Raw genomic sequence first — 15,044 nt, forward strand, 5'->3', positions numbered from 1 at the left:
AAAAAAAAACTAAAAAAAAAACTAAAAACTGTGAGAATCTGCTGTCTTTGTTGTTTTACATATTTAGTATGACCACACACAAACAAACCCTGAAAAAGCTTTAGTCTAACCAGCACAAAGATGTGGGTAGGGTAGGGTGGGGTGGGGGGTAAATAGGGAAGGGGGTGGGTGTCGCTCAGAGAGACTATGCAGTGGAGCGTTGAACCCAGGCTTCCATTTCCACCTCGGGTTTTGATTTTTCTTTTAAATAAAATGAATAATAAAAAAAATAAATCCCTTTTTTTTTCTTAAACACAGCTGAAACGATGGGATTCCCTGTAATATTCCTCAAACATGTGCCATCTTTAAATCTTACTTCTAATAATTACAACAAACCTTTATTACCTAGCAACCGTCGGGCCAGTTGTAGCAGGAGAGGACAGGTTAAGTTTTGCTAAGTCCATCTCTTTATTTTCACAGCTCGTCTCCTCAGGCCGAGGGGGGAGAGGCCGGTGAAACTGCAAATTTTACACAACTACCGTGTTTTTTATAGAGATTCTATCAATCCACAAAGTGTAGTTGGATCACCTGTAAACGTATTATGCACATTGTTTTGGGGAGACTGTTGAAACTATATATAATATATATGAGAATATAAACATAACTGTCTATAATCACAGAGAGGAAGGCGTCTTCCTCTCCAAACAAAACAGGAAGTACCTTTTTATTTTCAAATGTCTTCCTTGGCTCGTCAAAGGATTTTATCTTAAACTTTGGTGGTATCTGCACTTTTTGAAGGACAATCTTTTTATTTGTATGGGTATAAAATTTGACAAAACGAAGTCACCTGATATTACATGGTATAGAAAACCATCTCCAGTGTGCTCTAATAATGAATGTCTCCTCTGATGCTGTCTGTTTGGTTTCATTTAATCTTTTTTTTTTTCTTCATTCTTCCTTTGTTGCTTGGTTTGTTCTGTATTTTTTTCTCTTATTTTTCTGGATTTTAGTGCTCTTAAGAGAATCTGTACTAAGGTGTAGAGTAGTAAGTAGTAGGTCTTCTGTTGGCTGTACTCGTATACTGATTACTGTTTGTAACCCTCTGGCTCCTGCAGCCAGCATACAAAGCTGTATAACTTGGGTACAACCCTTAATAAAAGACTAACAATGAATGCGGTCTCCTCCTGGAGTCTTCATTTATTTATTTATTTGGTTTCGTTTTCTGAGTAGAACATCTTTAGACTGGTCAGAGTACCAAAATACTTCAGTTTTTGGTTTAGAAATCTTTTTTTTTTCCTAGTAAATATATGGTCTTTTCCTGGACCTGACAGGGAAGCATACGCCTGAGTAAAGCTGGAAGGATAAATTTACTGGTAAATAGAATAAGAACCCTGCAATCATGATGTGGGTTTGTAGCACTAAAACTGCAAATGTTCAGTTAATATTCTTCAAAATGTCCTAACATAAGCTGTTAAATTACCATATGACATAAATACGTCATATTAAGGTTTGTACTAAACAGAAAAAAAAACCACCCGTATGTGAAAGCTGGTGTGACAATCCCTTAATGTCCCCACTTATTTATCCACATGAATCCCAGTTAGCACAACTGGATCAACATGCTGCTTTGAGAAGTTTTTTGAGGCAAAATTATCTCATTTCTTCTATAAACGGATGCACCAGTGTTTATTATGCTGAAGGAGGAATTTAAGCTCCTTTTCCGCTGTTTTTAAAGAATCCAGTAGCCCCTATTTTAGCTGCTACTTTGAAATTTCAAGGTCTTCTTACTCAGGAAATAAACTTGCCTCAAAATGTACTTTGCATGTGTTTGTGAAGTAGTATGTAAAATATGTTGGGTTGATTACTTCTCCCATTTTTTAACCAATTGGCGTATTATCCATTGGAAAGTCTGATTAGTCATTTGACCAACGATGTAACTTGTTCGGATCATGTTTTTGTGAAATGAGCAACATAACTGTAGGTGTAGTTAAACTAAATTCAAATCGAGTGAAGGCCAGCTGGAGAATACTACAGGAGTCGCTACACACACATTTAGCTGTGTCGCTCATTCCTAACATGTTATCTCGTAAAGGTGACTAATCAGGCTTTCCAAGTTTGAAGTTCCCTGTAAAGCAGGTAGTTTAAAACGTTCCTACCTTTTACATTTCAGAGTAAATGGATGATCTTTCATTCTGTACTTCTTACCTGGAATACTTAACCCTAAAAAAGTTACCCAGTGGGAAGTTGCTTGGGAACTGATAGGACTTAACTCCACAGTAAGTAGGTTAGAAATCACAAGTGTTCATATATTTTTTCTTTTCTGTAAGACAGCGTGCAACGTGACGAGTGGAAACTGATTTATTACAAATCTTTTGTTTGTGACGTCTAGTTAATGCATGTTGGTGCTATTATTGCTTGTACAAAGTTAAGCTCATTTGCTTACTCATAATGCAGAAAACCTTTAAAAGCCACATGAATGCTCCAATGTCACAAGATATCTGAACCGCATACACTACGCCATAACAGTAAGTGTTTATTGATTTATTAATGAGAAATTATACATCAGAACCACAGGCTGAGCTGGAAGAAAAAATAAAATCTAAGCTATGATGGATCTTTCTTTCACAGATTTTAATCTTCAAACTCCCAAGAACATGTTCATTTAAATACAGTCAAACGAAAAGACACGGCAGCCTTGGACATGAGAGCCGACAGGGTTGATGTGGGAAATGGTTCGACACCCATCTGCTTTTCCTGTAGGAAGGAGGTGGAGAAAGAAAACAAATACCAATCATTTTTTTAAATATCAAATAATAGAACCACAGCGAAATCTGAAGCAGAAAACAGGAGCGACCTACCTGCCTCTGGTGAACTAGAACAGATTATTCATAAACATCTTTCTTGTCTGCAATGTACTGTACAATCTCCTCTGGAGTCATCAACTTCTCTGCCTCTGCGTCTGGGATCTCAAAACCTGCAGCAGAAACACACACACACACACACACACACACACACACACACACACACACACACACACACACACACACACACACACACACACACACACACACACACACACACACACACACACACACACAGTAAGCCGTGTAAACACTAAACATTAACCCACTTCTGTCCTGACAACCTTACACTTTGAATAAGAAGAAACTGTGTTGAAGGCAGGCGTTCATTCATGAACACGGAGATGCATCAGCTGTAACTGCTGCTAAGCAACACTCCAGCTTTACATCCACCAGGCATTCATGACTAAGTTCTACATCTAATAACACCACTGATAATTTAAACATGATCATTAGGGCTGTCAAAAATAACCCGTTATTTTATATCATTAATTACATTAATATTTTTAACACAATTAATGCAGGTGCGGCGTAACAAGCTCCATGCATTCGTCATTTCTCCGTTATGACGGCGAGACGTGGAGGAGTCAAGATGGAAGGATGAGCCTGCTGACTACGGATGGATGTGAGAATAAAAAGAACACTGATGGAACAACACATGTGGAGGACGAAGGTGTTTTAACACCCACACCTTTCACGTTGAGAAAGTTCCACACCCACATATTTTTTTTTTCTTCTTCTTCTCCTGCGTCGTGTATAAACAAGGCTGGTCTAGTGTCTCTCTGGTCTCCTCTGTGTCTGCTCCTCCTCTCCCTCTCCTGTTATGCCGTGAGTCATGGCGGCTGACAGTGATCAGCTTTTCTGTTGCAAGTACCGTCTCTCGTAGCGTTTGTTAATCGTTCAAGTGAGGAAGAGAAAACTAGCGGTTCATGGTTCATACCAGCACATATTTACCCCAACGGGTTGTTTTTGGCAGGACTATTTTTAAACATAGTATTTGACAGGTGGTAGAAAGGCTTTATACTCAGCTATCCAGAGTAAAATGCAGTTCTATCAGAGTTTCTTCATCAATATCAGCTGTTTTAACTTCATTTGTCAATATCTGGTGGTTTTATGACAGATATCACCATGGAGACGGTTGGTGAGATGATGCTGCATTGGTAGAGATGATGCAGAACAACATATAGAAATATATTACATGCTGCATTTACTGACCCTTGGACATCTGACGTTTACCCAAGGGAAGGTCAGTTAACACTAAATATATATATGTATTGGATCTTTTGTTGATACAATACAGTAAAAATGGGCAAATTTCAGGCCTAGTTGTGATTAAATAATTTGTAAGCTGTGATTAATCCGATTAAAAATTTCAATCATTTGACAGCCCTTTTATTAATACATCCCATTCAGAGGTTTTCATATTGGCTCTCACCAAACTCATCTTCCATAGCCATTATGATCTCCACCTGGTCCAAGCTGTCCAAACCCAAATCTTTCATGAAGTGGGAGCTTGTCTGCAGCTGAGGGACACAAATGAACAAACAGCTTAGAAACACACAAAAACAGACTGGTTATCCTGCACCCTCATGATTTGGTTCTGCAAAGATCTCATCTGAATGTATAAATATTCCAAAAGTACCGAGATATTTCTTTTAATTACTGCTTATTAACATGGATATCTGCTCATATAGTAAAGCAACCCAATCACTCTCACAATAATGAGCTGGTCAACATGCTCAGAGACAAAACATAGAATGAACCAAGCCTTATTCTCACCTTCTCTGGGTTGATCTTGTCGTAGAGCTTCAGTACATACATAACACGGTCTTTGATGGTTTCTAAGGTGAGTGGGGGCAGGTCCCCATATTGTCGGCACAACACACCTGCCAAGGAGACCTAAATAAAGCCAAGATTAAAAAGTGTGAGATAAGTGATTGGAAAGGAACCAAAGCCAAATAAGTTTTTAATCCACTAAAAGAAAAAAAGTGCATTAATGATGCAGAGAAAGTTAAGAGTTCAGTTGCGATGATGTGCCTTCAACATATACCTTAGTCTTGCCTTGTCATTATTATGGCTAATTGTTCATCAGGGTGTCACGTGACCGTGCATATCATACAATCAAAATATTTTCAAAACATGGAGAAAGAATGCAAAACAATCGTGATATCTATCCCTAATGAATTTGAGCCATATTGCATTGCCAAAAAATATCCACCTGGCTTATAAATAACAATTTATGCTAAACTAGGACTGGCTGTGCAGTGTTCATTTACGCTAAGACTTTAATATGTTGGAGGAGGCAGGAAGACAAGTACAGCAACAGTAGTGTGTGAATGAACTCAGTAACTCTGCTAGCTAGCTTTAAATGCTAACAAACTAGCTAGCTTGGCAACAGAGAAGCATAGTTTCTGTGTTATCAAAATATGCCGTTACAATGTGTCATTAATTCGGGGGTTACTTCCACACCAAGACATCTTAATTCGAGGCCAAATAAACAGTTGCACGACGTTATGAACCTGTAGCATGGTCCTTCAGCGTGACAGTTTTGAAAGACATCGGTAGGTCACAGCTGCGAGCGCTAGGCCACGGTTGTTCAATGTTAGAGGGGACTCACCCGGCTCTGAACAAGCCACCGCGTCCTCCGGGTGTCTGCCACGAAAGAGAGAGGTCGGTGGATGGTAACTACCGGGGCAACAGCAGCTCTGACTGAAAGGTTACCGGAGCACAGCCTCAGCGAAGGCCGAGCGAGCGAGCGGACACACTGCTGCAGGACACGGGCCGCCATGATGGAGAAAACTTGGTGGATCAGCAGCGTGTAAAGCAAAGAAGAAGATCGAGGTCAAGTGCTCCACGGTACGCATGCGCAAGTCATAAACCGTGATATTTTTTTACAGCATTTTTATTGTTAACGTGGGTTTTATGCTGTCAAATTTACTAAATATATATTTAAAAATATTTGAAAGTTAATACTAAATTAGGTAATGGGTGGAATTACGAAAAGTGTAGCAAATAATCAACTCAGGGAAGACCAATCGAGCTCAGATAGATTTTTCATAATTACGTACAGTAGTAGGAAGTCAACTCTGCGAAAGAACTTGTCTGATGCTTTAAGGTTTGTAGTTAAATGTTTTCTTTGCGTATTTGAGCCCCTAAAGAAGAGGATTCTGTACATGAAAGAGTTTAAAGACTTCTTAAACGTCTCCCCAAATTTGGTTCTGTACTGAATAGTCAGAATTAAAGTACGCTGTTAGTATATTTGTTAGCACTGGAAGAACTGTAAACGCAAATGACTCCTGTAATTCCCACAACTCTCCGCTGAGCGGCGCTGTTTCTCACTGCCCATAACCGAACTATGTCAGTGTCCTCAAAGGAACACACTTACTCGAAAATGATCTTGCCAATGTATTTAAAATATTAATTAGGAAGAAAATATTAAATCGGTTAACCAACACAATTTTCATAAAAACTTTAAACATAGAATGAATCAAAAATTTAAATAATGTCTAATAGAAGAGTACAATAATAACTAAGTAACTGAAAGTATTTTCTATACCTTCCTTTTAGCAGTAGTAGTATTAGAATTATTATTGAAAATGAGAACAAGTAGTAATATAAGTTTAAAAGTATATTAATGCATAGTTAATATAAGGATGACTATCATAGATACAATGATATTCATACATGTAAATAACATTTAGAGATTTAATAATTTGACCTATTATTGTTCTCTTATTTTCACCTAAAAATCTTTAAAGATTTCACCATTAATAAAGAAGCTAAGTTATTAATAAAACAGTCCAACAAAGCATTTATAAGAAACTAAAAAAGTGTAACATTATTTAGTTATTTATTATTACTTTACCTTTTTTTTTTACTTAATTACCAAAAGTAATGAATTAACAAACGTGAACAAGAGTATCACAGAAGACATTAGAGGAGTCTACGCAAACATAAACAAACCAACATTATAGTTGGACTGACAGATATAGCTAAAAAAGGGGTTCAGCAACAATAGTTTAATTATAAATAAAAATATAGCAACTATTGTATTGAAACAAAAACAGACTTACACATCAATGTCACAGAAAGAGTTTTGCATAGAAAGAAATGTAAAAAAGTGTAAATGTAAAAAAAAAAAAAAAATTATAGTATCAGAAGTATTTTGAACCAAGTAATCCACAAAGTACATAATATAACAAAGCCTGAAGGATGGAACATTATTTATCTTTAGAGAGAGAGACAGTCTCTTTTGTTGACCCAAAACTTATTGGACAGAGGGCAAAAAAAAAAGAAAAAAAAATGCTGAATGATTCTTCCCTACATTACAGAAAGACTATAGATTAATTTAAAAAATCTATGATTTAAAAGTTCTGCTACTGGACAAATATTATTAATAGTTTTAAAATGTGTTTTCTTGACCTTAGGCCCACAGGCCATTTTATAAATTCAGACTGGGCTTTGTCAATCACAATCTGACTGTAACCTTAATTTACCACAGAAGGGAAGTTTCAGATTGAGATTGTAGTTCTCTACTCATCTGCTCATTTAAGAGATATGCTCAGCTACAGCACAGATACTGGTGGATGTAGAACTTGCTTGCTGTATGAACTTAACGTTTTACGTTCTGATGAGCTGACTGTTTTAGATAAGTCTGTGTGCTCACTTATTCCAAGAGGTGATGGTGAAGGAATCCTCATCCAGCTGGGACCTGGGTCCAGACCTTAACCACTTCAGCAGTATGACTCGGCAGGTGTTGCAGTACATGAACCTAACGGACCATTTAGGTACAGATGAAGTAGAGTGTCTGAGCAAGCACAAAGTAAATGATCATATATGTTTAGGACTTCTTGTGTCTCTACCACACAAGCCCCCTTAGATTGTAGATGTGGATGGAGCCGTTCTCATGTTCCTCATGGCTTCCATCCAGCAGCTGTATGACCTCAGATGAGAGGTTTCAGGATACAAACAAGTGATGTAATGCACTTTAATTAACTACTAACACATTTTGAAAACACAAACACATCCACTAATCAGGTTTAGATTTACCTGTCCCCTTTGTTTCACTGTGTGTTTTGTTTACCTTTTAATGTTTAGGATTGTTGGCCTCCCCTCCATCGTTTCATTAGTAGACCAGACTGTTGCCTTCATAGTGCCCCCTGCTGGTCGGAGATAGGTACTGTTAAATGAAGTGTAAATCTGAAACAAGTCCTCCCTTTCTTTGTTTTGTCCTCTTTTAGATTGTGTCGTCTACCAACATTGCTGAGACAGGTGTTACTATTCCTGATGTATTTGTCATTGATTTGACATTGTCATTTGTTTTTTTTTTAATCAGATTTTGTTTGTTGGCACCCGTAGTTCTTGCACATTTTTCCACAATCATATTTTAAAGTTCGTTAAATTTACCGGCAAACACCACAGCTAAGTTAGTTGAACAATATGGCATCCAAAGCTAAAAATCTCATGACATTATACAGCCAATCAGATATAAACGTCTCTGTCTGAATTAATGGATGTATTTCAAGCCAATCACAGTATTTTCAGCAAACAGCTGTGGTTTTCACCAACATGACAGAAACCTGAAACCATCTCCTCGTGTTTGGTTCTGTTTTTTAAATGTGTTCTTTTAACCTAAAAATATACTTTTACATGTACTTATAAATAACCTTATAAATATAATGATAACAGGAAAATATCACCTCCATTGGTCAACTGACGGCAGGGTTAGAGCCACTTCCTGTTTCATGGTGAATGATATAATCATCACAGGAAGCCATTTTTATCATGATGCTGCAAGACGTCAGTCATATGTTCAACCATGAGTTCCTGAAGGATGATATTAATGAGTTTGAATTGGCTTTACAGGTATTAAAGGGTTAAAATGGTGGGACTTCCTGTTTCCAGGGGCCGGGGCTATGGCGTTGACAACATTTGGACATGAAGAGGCTTTCTTGTTTGTCCTGGCATGTTATATAAATATGCCACATTTCATCAATGTCAGTCAAAGCAGTAGTTGGGGCTGATAAATTAAATATTTATAGGGGGCGCTATAGAGCCATATTTCCAGCATACGTCAATTTGCATCAGTTCCAGGCCTGACCACTGTCCTCCCTGCCGAGTTTGGTGGAGATCAGGAGTACATTGGGTCAGTTACAAGTACTTCCTGTTTCATGGTGTTCGACGCCATTCGCCATGGTTACGTTTGGCGAGGGAACTTGCGTTTTTTATTGTGGTATCATGAAAGGGTTTAACCTGTTGTGAAGCACTTTCAAATGTGTAATTTTCATTCCTGAGGAGAAGGACCACAGCGTCTAAATAAAAGCATTTCCTGTTGAAAGTGGGCGGAGCTTAGGGCTAGACCAGATTTGGTCATATGGATCTGTTCAGGACCCAACCCTGATTAATCCCTGTGAGTTTGATGGTGATTGGATCAAAAATGAGGGATTTATATTGATTTATGATGTCATGGCATCTTATCGAAGTTCGCCATGGCCCCACAGTCTCACCCTGCAGCGTAGAGCAACAGTTTTCATTAGATATCATCACCAACTTGTTTTCTGCTGTCGGACCCAGTTTGGACCTGGTTGTCTCATAAACATCAGAGAAGTGGGTCTTCGATTAAAACCATGACTTCCTGTCGACAGGGGGCGTGGCCAATTCATAATCCAAATATTGATAAGTACATCAGGATAGGACTGGCATCATACATGGCCATTTTGGTTGAGATATGTTGTTCTATGTGGAAGTTATTTCAATTTCGTTTTTCATGGCGAGACATCAAACTTTGAGGCCCCGCCCCCTCTATGCACTTTCTTCTATTGGAAAACTTTTGATAACTTTTAAAGACACATGCCTTCTGAACATCCTGTCCTATTTTGGTGGCAGTAAAATGAAATCTCTTGGAGGAGATAGATTTTATAATAATTGATAATAATAATAACTTTCCTATTTTTAATACTGTGGACTTATGTCAGCAGGAATATCAGCCACCAAAAATTCAGCAATCAAAGCCAATGATCCAAACTGACATACTGTCTGCCACTTACCCAGAATTCCCATTCCTGCACCATTTGCAGCAGAAACATTTCCTTCGTACCCAGTCAACTCTGACCCCCACTTTGTAATAGCCAGCCAAATCGACTTTGGGATGACCGACAATGTTGCGCCACTATCTACCAGCAAATAGGTTTCCAGTCCCCCCACTTTTCCTGTAATATATCCTGCAGCACCATGTCTGCAAACGGAGGCCACGGAAGCAAAATTGCAGACAGGGGCAGGCAGTTGGCCTACTGTACCTGCCCCTTCTAGTTTCCCTGCAGATAGGGGCAGTCATCTTTGATATGTCTATTACAGCCATACTCCCAGTGCCGGGTACCTCCCCCTTTTATACTTCATACCTGTGTGAAGCTAACCCACCCTACTGAGAGGCAATCCAGACATTGGCAATCACTATTAGCCATCTATTTCATAAATAATTTATTACTCTCTCATTGCAATTTTACACTCCTTCACAGATTTAAAGGAAAAATGTGTCAAAACTTTTCACTAGTACCATATATGTATATTCTTAACTGTGTAAATGACAAATATTTAATATCTAATATTTTCAAGAAAATACCTTGTCAGATTTAAGTTTGTGTAAAATTTCTTCGTTTTTTCCACAGTCCTGCAGAAACTGCAACACGGGGTCCTTCTGGCTCTTCATCACACAGTAAAGTGGGTATCCTTAAAAATTCTAATATGTCTAGAACAAGATAAACAAGAAAGGAGTCGTTCACGTCCCAAGGCTCAATTGTAAGACATACAGTAGATCTGCTTAATGCAAAGGAATTTATAATTATAGTTAAAAGTTTGTCATCTATTATCATTTTTATTCAACTTTTTGATTCAGTTGATTCAATTTAAATGTAATGTTTGCTGTTGTAGGCTATGCATTTAATTTCCAATTAAACAGTACACAAACACACACACACACACAGAGAGAGAGAGAGAGAGAGAGCTTTGAAAGCTGATAAAAGTGTGATAGGCTACTGAGTCAGTCTACAACTTAAAAAAAGCAGTGCTTTTCTTATAACAGGAATTTAAGTGTAACCACTACAGATTTCGATAAATTCAACTCACGAGATATATCACATAGCATGTAATTACCTTGACTGCAACAGCTGGTGTGGTGCGATATGAAAGATATCTTCAGGACAATCTATTTAATCTATTTTCCACGCATCGGTCATGTGAGGCCACAACTCAGTTATGTCGTTCCCATGCATTCGTAATTCTTGGCCACGACATAATTGTCTCGTTCATTGATTACTCATTGTGTGAGTGTGGTAGTTGTGGTGGTGTGTGGGGGTAGGGGGGTTGCTTTCTTATTTTTGTATTACTAAATATTTCAGAGTGCGTACTTGGCTTCTGTCAGCTAATCAAAAACATAGATTGTTGCTGTTCATGGCTCACAGTCACTAAGAAAGATCACACAGCAGTTCTAATCCATGACTACCCCTGTCTGGACCTGCTGTCTCACGTAATCTTTCAGAGTGTAATGAATGGTAGGAACAGTAATTCTCATTGGCCAGTCTAGTATCTAGTCCTGGATTGTTAAGAAATCATTTTTGCATTTCAATATGGTTGGAAATGTGAGCACACAAGCAGACAACAGGCTTATTAAAACAATGCAGACAATCTTTCAGCAAAGATCAGTGGTGAACTGGAGTGGTTTGCTCTTATTCTTTACTGATTGGATGATTGCAGTTAAATTTTAAGTGTCTATACAAAATTTTATTTTGGGGGCTGAAATAAATATTATAATATAATATAACCTTAATTTACGCTGTTTTTGCCACTTAAACAGCACTTTTAACGCCATTTTTCACCACAAAATGGCATTTTATTACAAACACGCCAATAGAGTGGCGAATTTTGGACCTTTTGGCTTGCCATGAACTACAGCACCGAGATGAGCATGTATATGGCTGTGTCCGAATGTCCACCCTACTCCTTAACCCCTCGTTCACTACATAGTGCTGCACTACATAACACACTACATAGTGCACTCATTCTCTTTGCGATTCAGGCACGAAGCTGCCTAGTTTTTCCTCGCCATAAACCACGTGACTACTGCCGTCACTACGGCAACCACAGCCCGCGTCAAGATGTCATTCCAAATCCAATCCAAAGTTGTGTGTAAATATTTTTATTTTTATTCCTTGTGTTATATTTTATTCTTTGTTTGTTTGCTTAAAGGTAATTTCGCACAGCTAAATTTTTTCGCCTCCTTGCGCCATGTTGAGCTTCTGCCCGCAATGCATTGTGGTCTACATTGACCCGTCTAGTGACCATCGATGCTCACTACTTTTCAAGATGCATTGTGGGTAATTTTGAGTGCCCTACTTTTTTCTCTCTGGACATTCGGACTCCAAAAAAATGGCGTGACCCCTATATAGGGCGCTATGTAGGGAGTAGGGTGCACATTCGGACACAGCCTATGTAATGTTGGCGTCAGAGCTGCGGCTGCAGTTGCGGTTCCTCAGCCTCGGCAGTAGAAGGGTGACAATCGGAGGCTGTTGGGGAGGGCTTCGCTGGTTAAAGAGAACAGGACAGGACAGGTTCGTGTCAGAGAACCTGCTGGAGTAAATTTTCACCACAGCGCAAGGGACACTATCCTGTACTGCACAAGCACACAGGCCTGCAGCTGTTTTCCGTTAATGTCAGCACATGGTAACAGGTAAATCATTGTGGAAGCTACCTTAAACCCAACCAAACCCAATCACCCCATCAGCTCATTTTAATGCGGTTAAAACTCTTACTTAAGTATCAAAGTTTCTCAAGGGCGATAAAGCCACGCCCCCTACGAGAGTTAAACAAAAGATGACACCCCCACTCTGACGTGGCGGAAATGGCAGAGAACAGAAATCTTCGTCTTGTACTCACAATGAGGGACCTGGAAAAAGAAAAGGAATGTAATAGAGAAAGAGTGCAGAAGTTTCAGGAAAATGAGGAAACACTGACACGGGAAAACAAGAGGTTCGATACTGAGATGGCTCAACTTCAGAAACTATACCATCAAGGACAAGAAGAAAATGACAAGTTAAGGACATGTGTTTCTGAAATGGAGATGGCACTACAAGATCTTCAGAATCACGATATGAAAAAGAATGAAGACAAAGAAAACATAGCTTTTCTTGAGCAATCGATAAATGAGCTGAAGTCAACCAGGAACAGACAACAAGAATTACTTGTAGATTTAAAGAAACAACTTCAAGAAAAGAAGGAAGAGATGGCATTATACAAGGATCAGCATGAAAGAGAAAAATACAGGACTCTGCAGGAAAATACTTGTAAATCTAAACTGCAGATGATCGATGCAGAAACAAAGGTGGAGCCTTTAGATGATAGTTCATCTCAAACAAGATGGTGGTCCGGTGTGAAATGGATCTTAACACAGTCTGCAGTGGCTCTAATTGGCATTTGTTGTCATCAAGAATATAGACTCTGGACATCTTTTGCATTCCTTCAGGACCGGCAACGTTCTAATATCAAATAGGTATTGCAAATATCAAAGAGAAACACGCACAGACTGTGAAGGAGAAAAAACCTTGTATTATGTTATGACAAGTACTATTCCCACACACCCTTAGGCGGGTACAATTCCTTAAGTGTAACTTAATTACCTATTTTATCCTTCAAAGTTTTCTTCTCTGCATGCTCGTTGATTTGGCCAGTGAAGACACACAGTGAAGCTTCTCTCAAGAAGATACAAGCTTATCACAAAACAAAGTGCCCAAAAATTACAATGAAAGACGATTCTAGAATTTTCTTTGATGTCAGTGTTTTAGAACTGAATGTACCTTCTTTCCTGATGTTAACACGCCTGTGACAGGGTACTTAAGATAGCAGCGTCTTTAAGACAACAAAAAAACAAAAAAAAAAGCAAAAACAAAACACGCCCCCTCCCATGTGACAGCGTACTTAAGATAGCAGCGTCTTTAAGACAAAAAAAACCAAACAACAACAAAACAACAACAAAAAACAAACAAAACAAAACATGCCCCCTCCCATGTGACAGAGTACTTAAGATAGCAGCGTCTTTAAGACAAAAAACAAACAAACAAAAAAAACAACAACAAAAAGCAAAACAAAACGCCCCCTCCCATGTGACAGGGTACTTAAGATAGCAGCATCTTTTAGACAAAAAAAAAAAAAAAAACGAAAACTAATTAACCCCCCCCCCCCCCCCCCCCCCCCCCCCCAAAAAAAAGAAAGTAAAAGGCACTGGTAATGGTATTCTCAGAAATGAGATAGGGTTCAAATCCCTGCAGTGCCTTGCTGAATGCATGCAACATTGACAAGCATGTAATAATAAATCATATTATTTAAATTATTTTATTTATAAAGCACCTTTCCTACCAAAGGCAACACAAAGTGCTTAATTAGGACATAATGAAGGTTGTGATAAATATAAGGTAATAAAATTGTGCATTGGAGGAAACAAATAGCAATTTACTATCTTGATGCCGAAATGATTCAGAGAAAATCTTGACAGAGAAAAAGCTACATACCAGAACATTAACTTCCCCTCTAGCTCCTTCTTCCATCCCATTCTCCCTCTACTAAACCACCTCCTCTTTATATCGTTCAGTTGCTGGCCTTTTCACTTACATGCAACTGGTATTTTCTAAACTAATATTCTGCACTTATTCCCCAAAATATGTTTCCCCTATAGAATCTTCTCCTCATCCATTTTGTTTTTATGACCTTGCAAGGAAGTTTACGAACATGGTTAATGAATAGAGATAAAATAAAATGCAAAAGTACAAAGGCTTAGTATGTTATTAAATACTAGCAATACTAGTCATTATTTTGGCAAACATGTTAAAACAGTGCTTTATTTAGATGTGCTTAGAAGTGCTAATGTGCATATTAACATATATAATAATTAACATGTTCACTGACTTTGAATGCCATGTAAATATGTTGAAAATTGACCTTGACCTTATTTTTCTTAAGCTTAAGTCTTGATCAATTTTATGGTTTTATATTATTTTTGCATGAGTTTGACTACTGACATTTGTGTGGATTTTTATTTTGGGTTTTATATTTCACTTGCTGTGTTTCTAATTGCATGAGTGTAGAAACCTGGACATGATTGAGTACAGCTGATTTCAGTTAGGTCCCCACACCCCCTGGCTCTGGATTGGACAATGAGTA

The 15,044-nt window shown here is 38.3% G+C and overlaps 1 protein-coding gene across 1 annotated transcript; it reads right to left on the bottom strand.

Annotated features, from left to right (window-relative positions):
* Positions 1-2,499: 2,499 nt before the first annotated feature.
* Positions 2,500-5,665, bottom strand: LOC121634026 (acyl carrier protein, mitochondrial-like). The gene is made up of 5 exons (XM_041976420.1): positions 5,458-5,665; positions 4,620-4,739; positions 4,276-4,363; positions 2,838-2,953; positions 2,500-2,733 (listed from the first exon to the last, which is right to left on the bottom strand). Exons 1-4 carry the CDS (start codon positions 5,626-5,628, stop codon positions 2,862-2,864), a joined length of 471 nt encoding a protein of 156 aa, XP_041832354.1. The 5' UTR covers positions 5,629-5,665; the 3' UTR covers positions 2,500-2,733; positions 2,838-2,861.
* Between the last annotated feature and the right edge of the window lie 9,379 nt (positions 5,666-15,044).

This window comes from Melanotaenia boesemani, chromosome 2, assembly GCF_017639745.1.
Source record: "Melanotaenia boesemani isolate fMelBoe1 chromosome 2, fMelBoe1.pri, whole genome shotgun sequence".
Classification (NCBI taxonomy): domain Eukaryota; kingdom Metazoa; phylum Chordata; class Actinopteri; order Atheriniformes; family Melanotaeniidae; genus Melanotaenia; species Melanotaenia boesemani.